At 34.9% G+C, this 18,051-nt stretch overlaps 1 protein-coding gene and 1 pseudogene across 48 annotated transcripts in view; one reads left to right on the forward strand and one right to left on the reverse strand.

The window, feature by feature from the left end:
• The window catches only part of Rims2 (regulating synaptic membrane exocytosis 2), a 465,628-nt gene that overhangs the window by 172,109 nt on the left and 275,468 nt on the right, over positions 1–18,051 (forward strand). For 3 of the 48 annotated variants that reach the window (XM_034516374.2, XM_034516379.2, XM_034516381.2), the window contains exon 1: positions 2,068–2,678. The exons of 32 other annotated variants lie outside the window; for them this stretch is intronic. In XM_034516374.2, coding sequence (XP_034372265.1) covers positions 2,557–2,678 — 122 coding nt within the window. In that variant the 5' untranslated portion in view covers positions 2,068–2,556. Of the gene's footprint in view, positions 1–2,021; positions 2,679–18,051 lie in introns of those variants that run through there. 13 more of the 48 variants (XM_034516399.2, XM_034516400.2, XM_034516382.2 and 10 more) reach the window with 8 other exon arrangements.
• LOC117718610 (U6 snRNA-associated Sm-like protein LSm3 pseudogene) lies at positions 17,146–17,452 on the reverse strand (annotated as a pseudogene).

Raw genomic sequence — 18,051 nt, forward strand, 5'->3', positions numbered from 1 at the left:
GTCCCATTGCTAGTTAACTTACACTATAACAAAAGCACAGAGCAAATATCTCTAACATCTGCAACACTTGACGCCATGACCAGTTACAAAGTCTATTGAACTGACATGTCTTTGAGTACAAACATTAGTAATTCTATTTATGAAGTTTGATTGGATGTGATAACATGTGGTAAGCATATGAACATAGATACACCAGCAAATCAAGATTCTCGCTGATTTTCTGTGGATGGGGTTGTCTACAGATGTGACTAAAGAAGTAACAATTTAATAAAATGTAGATATCTATCAACAAATGTCCGTTGAACACTAAATCTGTACTGGGCACTGTGCTAAATGACTAAAACAGAATGCAAGACATAATTGAATAGAGTCGGGAATGCAGTGTTTTCATGTAACTATTCCTTTCTTAAATACTGTCAAGAGAAAGGGTGACTAAAGGAGGATGCACAGCTGAGGACACTGTCTAAACCAGAAGACTTTCTTTGATACTTGACAGTGATGAGGAGGCTGAGGCACTGTTTAGGGATATTGAGGAAAGAAGAGAAAACAGGTTAAGAGGGTCAGTGGTGTGTGTGCTGATGGAGGGAGTGTAAGCAGGCCTCGGAGGAAGACAGCTGATGGCTTTGCTTCATTCAAGGAGCCTTTTAAGAATCACTGCAGTGAGGCTGCTGACGTGTAGGCTAGCATCACTGGGAACGCTCACTATGACCCCCCTTTCAATCTAGTTTTGACACACAGAAGAAAAAATTTTAAATAACAAAACATGCTTTGTTCTATAGTCACATAAATTAGCAGACTTGTTTCAAAAGGGCTTTGATTGGTTACAAAAATTAAACCTATACACAAGAACAGTTTAGATATTTTTGTCAGAGTATTGTTAACCATGAAATTAAGTCAAAAGTAAGAATCTTAAAACTATGATTCTAATCGTAAAAATTGACTATTTTAAGATGAAAATTATCAAGTTATGATCAGAGGCCTAAAAATGAAAAGCACGTTGGGTTTCTTCTGATTGATAGAAAGGGAATAAATCTACCTAATTTCTTGCATTTTAAAATTTAGAGATGTGTTCTCTTACTGAAATATACTTGGTTATGTCACTGGGTGATGGTTTCTCCACTCATCAGTAGAGAGTGGCTTATTTATAGTAAGGTTTGTATGTGTGTTAATGACTGTGCAAATATATAGAAAATCAAGGGGGGAGCTCACAAAACAGACAAAGTGAAGACTTTAATTTCAAATACTTTTTCAGTAATCTGTATAGTCATTAAAGCCCCAGTTTTTGTCCTCTGTGAAATGGTAGAAGAACCAACATGTATAATGGATTTATGGATAATAAAAACATTTAGAAACCCCTTACAAACTGAGAATATACTTTATAAATGGGCATGTGTGTGCATTTGATAAATAGATTGATGGTCACCTATAAAATATGAAATAATGACATCAAAATAAGGGCACTCTTAGTTTAGATCAAGCCTATAACTGAACCTCTTAGAAAGATGGCCCCATAGGTAGAAAGCCAATATTTTATCTGACCCAGTCAGTCTCAGATGCTTATAGGAGGGTATTCTGAGATGATGGTTGGAACCTTCAGGAAATAGTCACTAATCAAAATGCTGTGACTGAAATTAGTTAAGAATGAGTGATTAAAGTATCTCTGATTATGGTTATTTATTAATTCATGGGAAAGATTTTATGTAATATGTGCTATTTAGTTGGGTTTTAATTGATATGATAAAAATATTTTTTCTGTAATTACATAACCTACTATATAGTCAACGTATATGGCCTTTAGAAAGATTCCAGGATGAACATTATTCATTTCTTTTTAAAAATAATTTTAGACATGTTAAATAAATTAATATGACCAAGTGCACAGTTTCTAAATGTGCTGCACTGTAGAAGTACAGGATTAAAGAAGTAGGTGGCAGAAGCCTGTTGTCTGTCATATTTTTATTTCTTCGTGATTCTGAAAGGAGAACAGAGCACGTATTTTTAGTGCTTTGGCCCTATGCAGTAGCTTGAAGAGATACATTCTGTGGCTGGACTCATTCATTTTTCAAAAGAGAAAGAGACTGGGAAAATGCATCATTTCTCCTTTTTCCCAGTAGCAACATTGAGAAGATACCTTGTCCCATTTTTATTACTTGTGAGATTTTTATTGCTGGCAGCCAGATGTGCTGAAAGTCCTGACGACAGCATCTATCCATTGCGTGTTTTTACTAGGCTTAGAGAGATATGAGCGGAGCACATGAAAGCAGCCCAGCCGCACACTTGAGCGGGGAATGCCCAGAAAGCTCACTGCTGTTTAGAATTCTTGCTACAGTCAGGAGAAAGCCGAAGGCTGCACGAGGATTGAATCTTCTACGACTGAATTAGAAGAATAATGACTGTACAATTAGCTACCAACCTCTGCTCGTTTAAGCACAGTTTCTACAGAGCTCAGGAGAAATGTGGAACTTGATTGGCATGTTTCTATTTGATGGTGTCTGCAAATAGATGACTTTTAAAGACAGGTGGTGAGGAAACATAAGAGGAGGATAAAGAAGGAAAATGCAGTTTGAGACGTTGCGCCAGGTCTGCAATTCTGTTTTATCTCATTTCCATGGGGTTTTTTCATCCCCACCAAATATTTTACAGAATGAGCTTTTTGGACAAACGCTGAACAATGCAAGGTAAGTAAAGCTAAACTATATTTTTTTTAAATATTATTTTCAGAGCAGTAATCTTGTATGTGTATGACATTGCTTGCCTTGATGTATTAGTAATATATGGGCACTATTTTTTTTTAATCAAATACAGCATTTTACATAGCTTTTTAAATTTGATTGTAGGAAGGAAAATCTCTTATTTTTAGGGCCTATAAAGCTTATTAAATATAAGTAGATTGACCTCTGAAATACAATACAGATATCAGGCTATTTCACTCTCTTTTCTAATAAATAAAATGATTAGCTTAAAATGCCTGATAAATGTTTTCCCTACAATCACAGTAGTGATTGCACTGCATAACTGAGCACGGGGCTGTATAATCATGTGTGATTTGTTGGAAAATGTGAATTAGCAGTCATGCATGCTCTTGTAAAACATGCGGAAGATGATTTCATGGCTAAGACATTTCTCTATGCAGGGCAGATCAATAATCACTCTGAAATAAGCTGTACTGTGAAACTGCAGGCAGTGCTTTGTTTTAGGTCGGCTACTTTGGGGAGGATTCCTCATTATCAATCTCTATTGCTCTTTCAGCTGATCTCTTTCTTGTCGTGAAGGTTGTTCAGTTATGAACATATGTTCTGGATGGTTTGTCTGGCTTACACTAACGGAGGAATCTTTCTGAAGAGAGCTTTAAAATGCAGTTTTAATGCTAGGTTCTTTCCTCATTTAAGTTGTTCAGTTTTTGAGAATCTTTCCTGTTTTATTCCCCCCCCCTAAAAAAACCCACTCCACTTAAGCAAAATATGCACGGGGAAGGGCTGAGACACATATTCTGATAATACAATAATGCTCTAAAATGTTCTAGAAACTGGAAGGACACTAATAGTGCTTAGAAGACTGGATGGTTTTCTTGGTCCACTCCTTTTAGGATCTCTGTGTACTTTGAGATAGCCTATTGTAGTGATTAAAAAAAAAAAAAACCCTCGTTATACAATATGTATCTTAGTATGGCAGGTGAAAAGGAGGCTCTTAAAATTTATTGTCATTTAAGATTTTTCTTGGTGTTAAATACGTTTATGACCTTTTCTTTGTATATGGAGGGTTTTTTTTTTTTTTCCTCTCAGTGAATGGACTATTTTTTCTTTTTAACTTTCAGATTAATCTAAGGCATGACAGTATATGAAATACTGGGGTATTCTACACTAGGCTATTTAATATTTTAAGACATCTTTTTTTAATTTACTAGCATAGCCTTTAAATTATTTAAAATTATACACATTGTATTTTAAAATAAAAGTAACATGGCTTTCTTCGAGTTTCCATGATTAAGCTCCCAGAGTTTATAAATGAGTACTCCTCTTATATACTTTTTTCTTTTCTTTTTGTTTTTCTTTTTGATATTAAGAGTTGCTGCATGCCTCAGTCCATGCTTGCTGTAGGAGCTCTGTGACAGCAGCATAGTGAGGCACAGGTTTAGGTGAGTGCTGGCACTGCACCCTGGGCTTTGCCACTGCTCTGGCCTCAAGTTTGTTTTGTTGTTGACATGTTTATAATTTCAATCTCTTATTAAATTATAGTATTTTGTGTTGGTACAATTAAAGCATAAGTTTGAAATTTCTAGTGTTTCCATAAACCAATCTTGTTTAATTCTCTCTGAAAATACTAATAAATAAGGAATTTATTCTGCTTTAGAAAACAAATCATGTCTTTATATGTTCTTAATTCTTACTCCTAAAAGAAGATTGTGGCATTATTTTACAAATATCTCTACTAATCTTCAGAAATAATCAACAACTTGATTTGTTTTTATGATCAAACAAAATCATTTGTGCTGATAGTTATTTTAAAAGTATGGAGAATGTAAAATAAGCATACAAATTCCCAATGTATATTAACACGTTAAAATTTTTTGATTATATTTTGTGTTCAGATTAGATAAATGGATCATTGAAGTTTTTTTTTTTTTTTATTCTGTTTAAATGTGTTTGGGCAAACATTACAGTTAATGTTGGAACAAAAACAAAACCCATGTATTGTGAAATTCTCATCTTCAAAAACTTCATAGAAGGTGGAGTTGAACTGTCACTGAGGGTGCAGTCTCACAGTGAGTCCCCTGGTCTGGATGCCAGTGGCTGGAGACTCTCAGTTACATAACTTACTTCACTTTTGCTTGGTATGTATGTAGTAATAACTTCGTGTTTACGTTAGTTGGATGGACTAGTCAGTATTTATCCTGAGATGCTGGTTATAGTCACTGAAGTGACAGGAAAATAACATGGGATATTTGGTCATGTAATTTTATTCTGAGCAGCTTTTTAGGAGAAATTACTAGAATACTGTTCATCACATATGGAAAATCCATTATTAAAAGGGTACCCTATTAATCAGTTTTGAACTTCCTTAGGTAACCAATCATTTTTCAAGTGTGTAACTGAATTTTTTTTCAGGTTTTTGGTGTCAAGGAAGTTGATTTCTATGCTGTTTATATTAGCAATAAATGGTTAAAAGCTGAAAATCTCTTTTCATGTGCTTTAAAAACATTGCTACACGCAACTTGTTAAAGAAGGAAAGATTTTATGTATGGCAGTAATATTATGCACATCAGAAATCATAGAACTAGAGATTAATATGGATTGCTAAACTATTTTTATTAACTTATGAACTGTAGATATTTAGTAATGAAAGTTATTAGATTATTTACACTAGTTTTTATTTGGGGACCCCCTAATAAGACTATTATGTTTCAGGCTGAAAGTTGTTCGCTTGTTCTCCCGTCTTTATGGTTCTTCAGTACCATTTTAGAAGATAAAGGAGGTGGAAGGATATATTCTGTTCTTCTGCAGCTGATGAGCTAGTAGTGAAAACAGAAAGTGCCTGGGTCCTAATAAATCCATCTCATAGGTTTTGATGAAATGCCACTTTAAATTCTTGTTTCCAACTCTTCTCATTGTAAGCTCATTTTCCCTCAAATTAAATCATTTAGCCAGGACACACAGATAATTACCTATATCACCAGTAATCAAGTCCTCAAGTACTAAATTTATCATGAAATATAATTTGTAATTTTTGTGATCCTGGCTTTGCAAGGAAGGTTAAATATGTTTGGACCCTAGAAACTCTAGAAACAATTGCTTTGGGCAGCATTAAATGAACATAATAACAATGGCTTGTTTGTAAGAGTATACTTAATAGTCTGTAAATTTTTCTCTTTGTTGGTTTTTAGCATTGTCATACATACACTGAAGAAATCTGTATTTTCCTTTAAGTGCATTTTTTTTTTTTTTTTTTTTTTGGTCTTTAAATGTGTAACAGATTGTTGTTCTATCTGACCACATAGGGGCAAAATAAAACTGGATTTTTTTCAGAAAATATACTATAAATATTTTTTTCTTTTTCATTCATGTGTACAATGGGATATGCAGAATTTCATTCTTAAAACTAAGAGTAAAAAAAAAAAAAACTTCTTAGAGGTGAGGACTGCCATCCTTGTTGGCATTTCTGATAGTAAGTACATGGCTTAGTTTCCTGGAGGAGACCTAGCTTATGCCTAGTGTCCTCCCTTGGTCTTTCTTAGTGCTACCTTTCTCTCTCAAAAGTGTTGATTTGGTTGTAATAGGACCACTACTCTTTAAAAATAAATTAGGTAAATCATAGATTTACCTAATGCAAATGTCTTATTTTTATAGTTATTTTTTATTGAAATTTTACAACAATTCTGAACGTCAGTATTTTATATAAAGAGCATGATTTTACAAAATAAATGTTTATTTAAGCTGGTAGTTCTTTTGCTCTGAAGTTCTTAATCCTTTACAGAACATTTCCTAAGCTCTGGTTACTATGAAACCACTAACCTGTGTTCATACATTTCCTAAGCTCTGGTTACTATGAAACCACTAACCTGTGTTCATACATTTTGGCGCAGGTGCTTGTTACTCATGACTGCACATTAATGATCACTCTGACATGGAGAGAGAAACATGCTTGTTTTTCAGAGCTCACAGGTTGCAGTTTGCACATGTGTGCATTGTTTGAGCTTGGCATGATCACATCGTAATAATTTTTCCACTTTGGGAATATATTTCCTGGACTGCTTATATTAGGAAGCATAAAGAATTACATTGACATGAAATCTAATTGTTACTTTCTGTGATCCTGGCTTCAAAAAAGCAAAATGAAATATGTTTGGATTCTATAGGCTGTCTCTCTATTACAGCATATACTGCATCAAGTTGTCAGTTGGTGCAATTTATGTATATATTTAAACTTTACTAAGTATATATGTAATCATTACTATAGTCATGAATGGTTATTTTTACAATTATTTGTGTTTGGTATCTGAGAAAAATATGTTGATGCAGATATGCATTATCACTGACATTTTTACTAGGACATTTATTATGGTTCTTGATTGTATACCATAATTAACACAGATGCTTGTATTTATGATGGTTGTATTTAAGTGGTTTTTTTTCAATGAACTTTTAAAAAACAACTTCTTTTGGTGACAATTGATAGGTTAATACTAATGATAAATTATTTTTATCCAGTTTTCATATGATAAACAATCTCTAACAGTTAAGCTAATTATTAGTAACTTTTCAAATGTTGATGCTCTTTGTCACATGGTAAGCCAAGCACCTGTTTTATGTCTGCTCTCTTCCTCTGAGCCGTCTACTTACCCAGTTGTGAATTATTCACAAAAGTTGATGCCCCCAGGAAAGTCAGTCTTTGAAGGCATATACAATTTGAATTTTGATTTGAAAGTTTGAGAAATTCTCTGCGTTCCTAAGACTTGGGTGAACATCTCTTCCGGTAGCTTACAGTTGCACTGCCACAGAGGCGGGGAAACACACTTTACTTTTGCCCAGTTTACAGAAAGGACGCTTTCTTTAGAAGTGTAACGTGAACCATCTCTGCTTTAGAATTGCTGCGAGAGAATTATGTTAGGAATAAGAAATACAGTTTGAAACTTTTCTAGTCATATTACTCCTGAGCAAAGCCAAGCCTTAGATTTACTTGTATTCATTTAAACTTCATCTTTTGTATGACTTTTGAAATGTTAGAGATATAATTATTAGAAAATGGCAAAGGGAGGTTCTGTGTTTAAATAAAGATAGATTTGTCCGTGGCTTTCTATTGCATAATGTAGCTTTATGGTTGGGTAATGTTGACTTCAGTTCTTGCTTAGGCTCTGCTACTTATGGTTGTGTGTGTGCTTACTAGAAAACCAACATATATGTTATAAAAACACATTTTCTGTAATTGTAATTCAAGGTTGTGTATATTACATGCTCATATTTCCCTTCATTGCTGCATACCATTCCATCTCATGAACACACCAAACTCTTACACAAATCTTTAGGCTGGACAGATATGTTTATGAATTTCGAAAATTGGAATTTGTAGAGTATCAAGCAATTATATAGTTAGCTTTATAATGATAGACCATTTTATAAAATGGTTGTTGACAATGTTTTGAGTTTCTGTGGTTTAACATGCTGTCTTAATTACTTTACACATTTCTGTGATAAAAACACTTTGACAAAAGCCACTTAGCGTAAGGGTTTATGTGGAAGGGTTTATGAAGTTCCAATGGTTACGTGGTCTAGCATGGTGAGGAGGAAGCAGTGACCAGAACAGAAGCTTCCAGAGCTCCTTGTGTCTGCAATTGGAAAGCTGAGGATGAGAACAAGACACCAGGCCAGTCTGCAGAAACCCAGGCTCTCCCAGCATGCCTCATCTCTGAGAGATTTTACCCACAGCACTGTTAGCTGGGGACCAAGTGTTCAAAACCTGATGTCTGTGGGGAGCGGTTCCCCTTCAAACCACAGAATGCTCTAACTCACCGGGCCATAGCACATGCTATTCAACAGGGTGTATTTATTACTATTTTGACTTGAAGGACAGAGTCCCTCAAGATATTAGTTAGGCTAAGCTTGGTCATTTTAATGGGATTTAATTTGCCCATTGGCTAACCATGTGAGCAACCTTCCCTGTGCTTCCTTGTGGGTTATATGCCCTCCTTTTTCTCAGTTTTTATTTTCTGTGGGCTATTTAAAAATATTTGCCAAGATCCTAAGTAAAAAAAAAAAAACTATGTTGCTTATCTTTTATTATTTATTGAATTTTAGATTCTCAGATTAGGTGACCCATGAACTTCTGTTTTATAATGTGAGAGATGGAGAGAGGTAAATATAGTCGGTGTCCTCCTGTGGGGCTGTTGTCAGTGTCCTCCTGTGGGGCTGTTGTCAGTGTCCTCCTGTGGGGCTGTTGTCGGTGTCCTCCTGTGGGGCTGTTGTCGGTGTCCTCCTGTGGGGCTGTTGAAGACACTTAAGGCCGTGCCTCCAATTGGATTGTTTTGAGTAAAGCCAACATATAAAAAATGAAATTGTTGTATACATGTGGGTCTATTTCTGAACTGTCTCTTCTGGTTCATTGGTTTACCTGTGTGTTTTATGTTGCTCTCTAATCTGCCTAGTGTACTGGGAGTCAGGTGGTATGTCCTATACCTTTATTCTTCTCATAATTCGGTATCTTTATACATGCACATCTGTTTGTAACTCAGTCCCTCCAGCACCCTGCCTTACATGGCTGTTTAGATCTCTCCCTACACAGTGTGTCTACTTTTATGTCATATATATCCACATATTATTTAAATTCCTCATATCAGAGGAAGCTGCTAATTTTTTTTCTCAGTCTGGGTTATTATGATTAACATGATGCCCCCCACCCCCCAATCCAGTTGATGGAAATCCATGGATTTCCCTGAAAATACTATAGTTTCATTCTTTCAGATGAAATAAAATACCATTGTAGAGCTATATCACATTTTCATTTCATTATGTAGTCTTTAAAATGAGTGTGCATGCACTGCTTTGTGTGTGAATGTGGGTTGCACAGGTGAGGCAGCATCCCTTTTGGAGGTCCAGAAAACCTTGGACGTTGCTTCTTCCACCTTGTTTGAGACAGTGTCTTTGATTGTTGAAATATATTCCAGGGTAGCTGTCCTGTGAGCTTCCCAGAATTCTCCTGTTCCTGCTTCCCATCTTACTGTAGGAGCACTGAGATTATAGACATGCTGCTTTCGTGTAGGTTACGGGGATTCAAATCAGGTCCTCAGGTTTGTGTAGCAATTATTTTATCTAATAAACTGTCTCCCTAGCCCACACCATGTTTTCTTTCTTTATTCATTTCCTGAGAGCCATGTAGGCAGATTCTACATGTTGGTTATTGTGAATTGTGCAGGGTGAACTTAGAAGTGCAAATATCTATGTAGTACACTGACATATTCTTTTAAAAAATATTCCTAGAAGTATTGAATAGTTATACTTTTAGGGTATTGTATGTGTGTCTATTGTGTGTGAGTGTGTTCACATGGAGGCCAGAAGTTGATGTTGAGTTTCTTCCTCAAATGTAAGATAGAGTCTCTCTTTGAACTTGGACTCTGATTTGACTCCGCTGGCTGGGCTGCTGGCCTCCCCCTGTGTCTGCATCCTACAGCAGCAAGCACATAGCTGACTCAGCCAAGCTGCCAGTGAACATTGTGAATACATTTTGGTCCCAACTGGACATAGGCATCCAGTTTTATTATTTTACATGTAGGTATCTAGTTTCCCTATTATTATTCGTTGAAGTGGTCTTATTTATGTTGATGTGTAGTTTTGGCAGCTTTATTGAAAGATAGTCTAGCTGTGTGGGTTTATTTCTGTGTCTTTTTTTTTTCTGTTTATATATTTGTTTTTGTTCCAGTACATGCACAAGTCTGTTACTAAGTTTCTTACTAAGATTCTGTAACATAATTTTAAATCAGTTGTTGTCGTATTTTTAATACTGGTCTTACATAGTCTTGAAATTGTATCTGCTGTTCACATGTCTCCACCAGTCAAAGATAGTTGATATATCTAGGTTGGGTATTGGGTTACACTTCTGATCAATACCAAACTTATAAAACCTTTGATTAACATTTTAAAAAATGTATAAAAGGAAAAAGGAAAAGGGGGCAAGGGATAGGGGTTTTCTAGGGAGGGGAAATGGGGAAAGGGGATGGCATCTGAAATGTAAATAAAATATAAAAAAATACATAAAAAGAAAAAAAAGAAATTGTATCTGTTGGCCCTATAAAATTCACTTACTTAAAAGTTGTAACAGTTTTTGTAGATTGGTTATGTTTTGTACATAAAATCATCTGAAGCTTATGGAGACCGCTTTTAGTCCTTAGTCAATATTTATTTTTTCCCTGTCTCATAATTAAAGTGTTGAAAAGTTTGCATGCATGGTACTGTCCCTACATTTGACTTTAAATATAATTGAGGATTTGATTAAAATATAAATATGATGATGTTGTGTGGCCAAATATTTTATTTTCAAGTTTAGGGTCTGTTGGGTAGGTAAATGGTCTTCACAGTTTCTGATGCATAAGTAACTTCACCGTGAATAGAAGTGGCACTTTATTGTTATTTTGTATTCAGTGTTTTTTTTTTTTTGTTCTTGACTGTTTCCAAGGTTTGTTCTTATCTCTTGTTTGTAGTAGGTTTATTTTGATGTACTTATATGTGATTTTTGTTGTGCTTACAGTATTTGGATTTGTGAATATGTTTTTTTCTTCTCATTTGATGATTTTTTTTGTTTGGCTTCTATGCAAACCTTATCTTTGCGTTTTGGTTTTTCATTTTTGTGTTTTATCTTCCTCTGATTGTCTAGCTACTTGTGTTTTAGAACTTTTGTAGATTATCTTACAGGTTTACATAATTTTTCAGGTGAATGCCTGTTTAGTTTTTGTTGATCTCCTTTTCTGTTGTTGTTTTGTTTATTTATTTTTTGTTGGTTTTTTTGTTTTTGTTTTTCTTTCAAGACAGGGTTTCTCCTTGTAACCCTGGTTGTCCTGGAACTCTCTCCATAGATTAGTCTATTCTCAAACTCAAAGAGATCTGCCTGCCTCTGCTTCCTGAATGCTAGGATTGAAGGTGTGTGCCACCGCCACCACCCAGCTTTCTTTATTTTTTTTTAACTGAAAAATAATATTGTTTTCATACAATATATTTTTATTGTGGTTTCCCTTCCCTCAAATCCTCAAAGATCTTCTTTACCTCCTCATGTACCCGACTCTACACCTTTCTGTCTCTCTAGAAAATAATTTACAATTGAGTTAATTTATTTATTCTTTCATGGTCAACAGGATAAAAAAAATTAGTGAATTTTAAATTTCAGATATTTGATTTTTCTAAAATTACTACTTTTATTCTTTTTTAAGTTACTATTTCTGTTTTGAAATTTCGTTTCTTTTTCTTCATTATGAACCTTTAACATTTATGTCCTCGAACATTGTTGATACAGTAAGTTAAAACATCATTTTCTGCTAATTTTAATATCCAGGTCTTAAGTTAATCATTTTTAGTGGTGATTTTTTAATGTATTAATGATGTTTTGAATTTTATTTTATACCGATGGGATTGAATTTTGCACATGAAGCTATTCTGTCTGTTTTCCTGGAGTATGGTTCAATCCAGGATGCTGAGCTTTCCCTCAGAGTGTGTTTTCCTTGGGATGATGGTAGCTGAAATGTCACCATTTTAATTTGATCTAACTTATAAGCAAATGTCTAATTAGAAAGAATGAAAAGAAAATGCCAGGAATACCTATTTGTTATGTTCTAATGAGATGTGTTTCCAATCCAATGGTTTTCTTTTCTTTCTTTGTTTTTCATTCTTTTTTCTTTTTCTTTTTGGGTCAATGTCTCATATCACAGACTGGTCTTAAATTCTCTATGCATCTGAATATGGGTTTGATTCCATATTGACCAAGGGTTTTGTATGTACTTGGAAAGCACCGTATCAGCTGTGGTGTGTCTCCAGCTCTTCAAAAGTATTCTGTGCAGGAAGTTTTAAAGGAAATTTCATGATGTTTATAATTAGAATGAGTAGGCTAAAGATGAAATTCTAGTTTTTAGAACAATGTGTGTGCTAAAAATATGATAACTATCTGTAATTATGAACAGTATTTAAAAATTTTTAAATTCCCACACAATGTTTTATGCAACCTATCTTTCTTTTAACTTGTCCTTTTTAATCTACCATTTTTTTTGTAGTCTGAACATTGTTTTTTTTTGTGTGTACTTCTGTGGTACTTCAATTTCAAAATGAAATGTGGTGCTCATAAGAATAGGAATGCTGTATTTTCTAGAAAAACTGAACAGCTTGTTCTAAGAACTATTTACACAAAATGTAAATTGAAGATGAAAATATATTTGAGGCTTGAAGCAATGTGTGTTTTAAAGAATATTATCATATTCCCCATGAAGCACATACAGCAGAGGAAATACTTGTTTATATTTTTTACTCTTGGCATTGTAACAAACACCTGGAGGAACTGCTTCAACCAAATGAAGACTGCTTGATTACATAATGTAAATATTATTTAGAATTTTTTATTTGCTTGTTCATCATACATTTTTTCTACTTAGTTGTTTATGTTGATTAGTGCAAAGATTATTTCATAATATATTACACATTTATCGTTTCTATATTATAACAAGAGCTGATTACAAATTTAATGAGCTAGGAATTTATTTATTGTCTTTCAGTTTTACATCAGAAGGCCTGTTGGACTGAGCTGAATTCAAAGTATAGAGTTGCCATAGGAAAGATTCTGGGAAGAATTTATTTCTGACTTTCCTCTGATAGTTGGCAGCATTTAGTTGTTCCCAGTGTCAAATGAAGTTTCTGTTTCTTTGGGGATTGTCGGGGCAGGAGTATTTCTTATCTTTAGAGGTCTCTTGTATTTGACTTATGGTTTCCTCCCTCTTCAAAGACATTAGTGAATGGCACACCCAGTCCTCTTGTTTGAGGTATTTTTTTTATTTCTTTTTCTGCTACTAAAAAGAAAGTACTTTGTATTGTTCAAGGAATACTGTGATTGGGTTGGACTAACTCAAGTTATGTTTCATTTGATAAACTCAGAGTCAACTGACTAATAACCTTAAAACACATGTTAAATTTTTATTTTAATAAAATGACACAATGCAGTCATAAATATGATGCTGTAGGGTGGCGATTTAAGATGGGAGGGAAAACACTGACAGAATTGTCTGCTAAACAGCATAAGAAGAAATATTTAAATTGAAATCAAATACATTGCTACCATAATTAAATACTAATTGGATATATATATATATATATATATATATATATATATATATATATATATATTAATTGGTTGCTTAGACTGATAGACTACAATAGTATGTTTGATCCCAATTCTGTATGTTTAAGTTCAATAAAATGGTTTAATATCTGCCCCTACTCTGTGTGTGTGTGTCCCAGGAAGTTTCATTAGGGTTAGTTATAGGGGCATAGGTGAGGTTTGTTTTGGAGTTGGTTTTTTTATTTTTGTTGTTGTTGTATTTTATTATTCTTTTTTTTTTTATTCTGAGTAACAATCCTTCATAACATATTTACTATTATGTTTACCTTAATTTAGCAATTTAAAATTAGCAGGTTATAATTTTATATACTAATTTTCAGTAGAATTAGGTAAGTTACTTGAAAGTTATCTAATTAGTGTTTGATTTAATTAGTATCTTATAGGGATTTTTTTGTATTTTTATTAAACTTATTTTTCTTCTGGTGGTTTGTTTTTGTTTTTGCTGCTTTTGTTTGTTTGTTTGTTTGTTTGTTTTCTTTGACAAGATTTTTTTATGTAGTCTTGGCCATCCTGGAACTTAGTCTGTAGACTAGACTGGCCTCAAACTCAAACTCATGGAGATCTCCGTCCCTGCCTCCCCAGTGCTGGTATTAAAGGCATTCACTTTCACTGCCCAGCTAGACTTTTAATTAAAATTACTCCTCCACCTGATATGTGCTATCTCAACTGTTATAGAAATTTACTACTTAGAAGAGATGTCAAGTATAATTATTTTAAAAATTTCCCATTTAATTCATATATATTACATAATATTATATATACGTGTAAGCACAAGTCACCATGAATTATAATTTAGAATTAATTGTAGTGTTTGCCCAAGGTACAGGAGTATAGTGGTATAACAAGAGAGGAAGCCAAATAAAATGTCTCCTTCTTTCTGTCTATATATAATAAATATATATAAAATTATATAGCATTATATATTTTTCATGTGTATTTCAAGGTCAGACTTCCTGTTAGTAAGTTTGGTTGTTTTCTTTGGCTGAATGAGTGTAGTTGCTTGTCTTCTCTACCCAGGTCTCTTTCTTTTTATTACCTAACCACTGCCACAAAAATCTTGCATTCTATTTTATTTCTTCTCAAAAGTTATATTTCCTTTTATAGGTTATTTGTATATGTGTTATGTGTACATTTTCATGTGGGAATATGTACATGCATGTTGTTTGTGTGTATATGTGTGTGTGTATGTGTGTGTCTGTGTGCACGTGTACTTGCCCATGTTGGCCAGAGGCCAATGTTTGGTTTCTTTTTTCTTTTTTGATCTTAGTCCATCTTATTTTTTGAGAAAGTATATCTTACAACTTGGAGCTCACAATTCAGTTGAACTAGCTAACGTGGAAGTTCCATGGATCTGCATGTGTCTGCTCACAATGCTGTAGTTTCAGGTACCTACCAGTGCATATGGCTTTCACTTGGGTGTTGGGGACCGAAACTAGATCCTTAGGCTTACACTCACTTTATATACCAAGCCTTTTCTCTAGTTTCTGTTCTTTGCTTAAAAAATAAAAATAAAAATAACCTGAAACCTTTCTTTTTATCCACTATATTCTGAGCATGGTGTCCTCTGCTCCCCAGCTCTTTCCAGATCCTTTTCTGTCACCACTCTAGAGGTGGTGGGACCTTGGATAAATAGAGCTGATAAATGACACAGACAAAAGTCTCTTGCAATAGTCACTATTATTCAAAGCCCCAGAAAATTTATACTGTGAGAGTTAAGAATGGTCACAGGAGTAAAGTTATCCTAAGTTCAAGTTGTATATAGTCATAAGGATAATCCAGCTGTGGCAAAAACATTTTTCCATAGAGGTATATAAAGGATAATTTAAACATTTAATTGAAAAACAAGATCAAACTATAATGGGCAATATGAAGTAAACTTACTTTATCTGCTACACCTGGGAGGAGCAGGAAAACACATTCCAAGTACAATTCTATGTTTTGAAGAAACTAAGGTCACAAGATTCATATTTCTTGGAGTGTTGTCACAAGCACTCCCTTCCTGGAGTGTATTCTGACACTTTTCACCTCCCTACCGACCCAACTCTGCCTTTTATTGTTCTTTTAGAAAACAATTAGACAAACAAACCAGAATTAAAAAGAAAGCCAGAAGCACACAACTAACTCACTCTCTCTCTCCTTCCCTCCCTCCCTCCCTCCTTCTCTCTCTCCCTCCCTCCCTCCTTCTCTCTCTCTCTCTCTCTCTCTCTCTCTCTCTCTCTCTCTCTCTCTCACACACACACACACACACACACACACACACACACACACCATAAAAACACATATTTGGAAACCATAATATGCAAGCAAAATACCAATGTTACAAAAGATGCCCAAACAAAGCAATGTGCGGTAAAAATCTACAAAACTACCATTAAGTTTATTTTGCATTGGCTGTCTGCTGCTGGGCATGGAACCTACCCTTATGTGGTTAAGATACCTAGTAAGAATCCATTGGAGAAAACTGGTTTTCTTTTGTAAGGAAATGTTAATTACAGATAGCTTCTTGGTTAGGAATGGGAGCTTGTGTCCAGTTTCCCTCTCATGATGGGGAAACTTTCTGGCTTGAACCAGTGCGGGCCCTGTGCATGTTCCCACTGCCTCTGAGATTTCAGAGGTATTTCAGTTCTGTTGTATCTCAAAGATGCTGTTTCCCTGGTGTCATCTATGCCCTCTGGGTCTAGAAGTTTTCTGTTCCTTCTTTAAACAGCTCTTTGGATCCTGAGAGGGTTTTGCTTGTTTTGTTTGTTTGTTTTATGAGGCAGAGATTTTCTTGTTCTGTAGACCAGACTGGACTAGAACTCAGATATCTACCTGATTGGTTCAGTGGTGTCACATGCCTTTAATCTCAGCACTCAGAGGGTAGAGGGGTTTGCTTTTTAATGTAAACTACCATTAATTTCCTTAAATTCTCCCAGTTCCTGAATATATATCTTGGTTCTCTCAGAAAATCCTTTCATAAGCTCTATGCAGTTAAAGTACTTATCTGATAATTGCAACACACTGGTCATCTTTTTTTTTTTTTTAAATAAAAAAGGAAACATCAAATTTAAAATAACTGGAACGCAACTGCAAGAACAATAGGCAAACCAAGGTGGTCACACTGACTGGAGGGCTGGAAAAAGGGACAGGTCATTTGAAGAACCAGTGAGTTATTTGCAAACAATTTTTTTTAGGGAGAGGGATCCTCAGGTTATTTCTGACTATCAGTGTGAGCTTCTCTCTCTGGGAGTGTCCTGTACATCTCAAGAGGCAAAGTCTCCACTTTCCTGTACTGTCTTCACTTTTGTCTCAGCCAACTCTCAATGGAGGGGCGACTAGAACAACATCATCTCCCTGACAAAGAGCATAGAGATGTTTCATTTTGTGGATTTATGTATCTCTTCATATGTCTCCTCACCAATTGCTATTGTCATCACAGTTTCTTCTGGATCCCCAGGATCATATTTAAATGTTTCTCATAAGCATGTAATCTGCCTCGAAGCTCTCAGTCATTTCTCATTTTCTTATAAATTCACTCATCCAAGCTGAGCCTGATAAGATACAGGGGCTCCTCTACAGTATTGGTAGTCTGTTGCTGATCTGTGTCATCTGCCATGTTTTCCCACACTGGTCATCTTTAGAACTGTTTCTCTATTGTTCTCTATTCTTAAGACTCTGGATTCATTCCTCCCTCTGTACATTTATTGTATATGGTTTCTTGTGAAGATTCTACTTTGTGTTTCATCTAAAGGAAACTGATCTTCTGACAGAACTACCATGTCAAGTTTCTTGATATGGTGCTGAGATCTAAGCGCCAGTCATGGAGCAGGAAGTGCTTCCATCCTCCAAATTGTATTTTAAAAATCTTTTAAAATTAGTTCCTTGAAAGTTTCATACAATGAGTTTTGATCATATTCACCCTACCTCCCCATTAAGGGTGTTTAAATATTCTTAGATGTGGGGCCTTCTCCTGGAATCTGGTTGCTTTATCAGGATCTACACTCTTGAGGAACACTGACCCTTCTCCCAGCAGCTCACATTCTCCAAACTTGATTCTTACACTTTGCTCAGACTGTCCTCTTGCTTGGCTCACTTCCTTCCTCGTGGAGCTGTTCACAGGGAGAGAGCAACTGCGGAACCCCTTCTCTCATGAATCCCAGCGTCTGTCTCGTCAGCTCCTAAACTGCTTACTTCATAAACTTTGCATAGTTTTTT

The sequence above is a fragment of the Arvicanthis niloticus genome, chromosome 13 (assembly GCF_011762505.2).
Source record: "Arvicanthis niloticus isolate mArvNil1 chromosome 13, mArvNil1.pat.X, whole genome shotgun sequence".
Taxonomy (NCBI): domain Eukaryota; kingdom Metazoa; phylum Chordata; class Mammalia; order Rodentia; family Muridae; genus Arvicanthis; species Arvicanthis niloticus.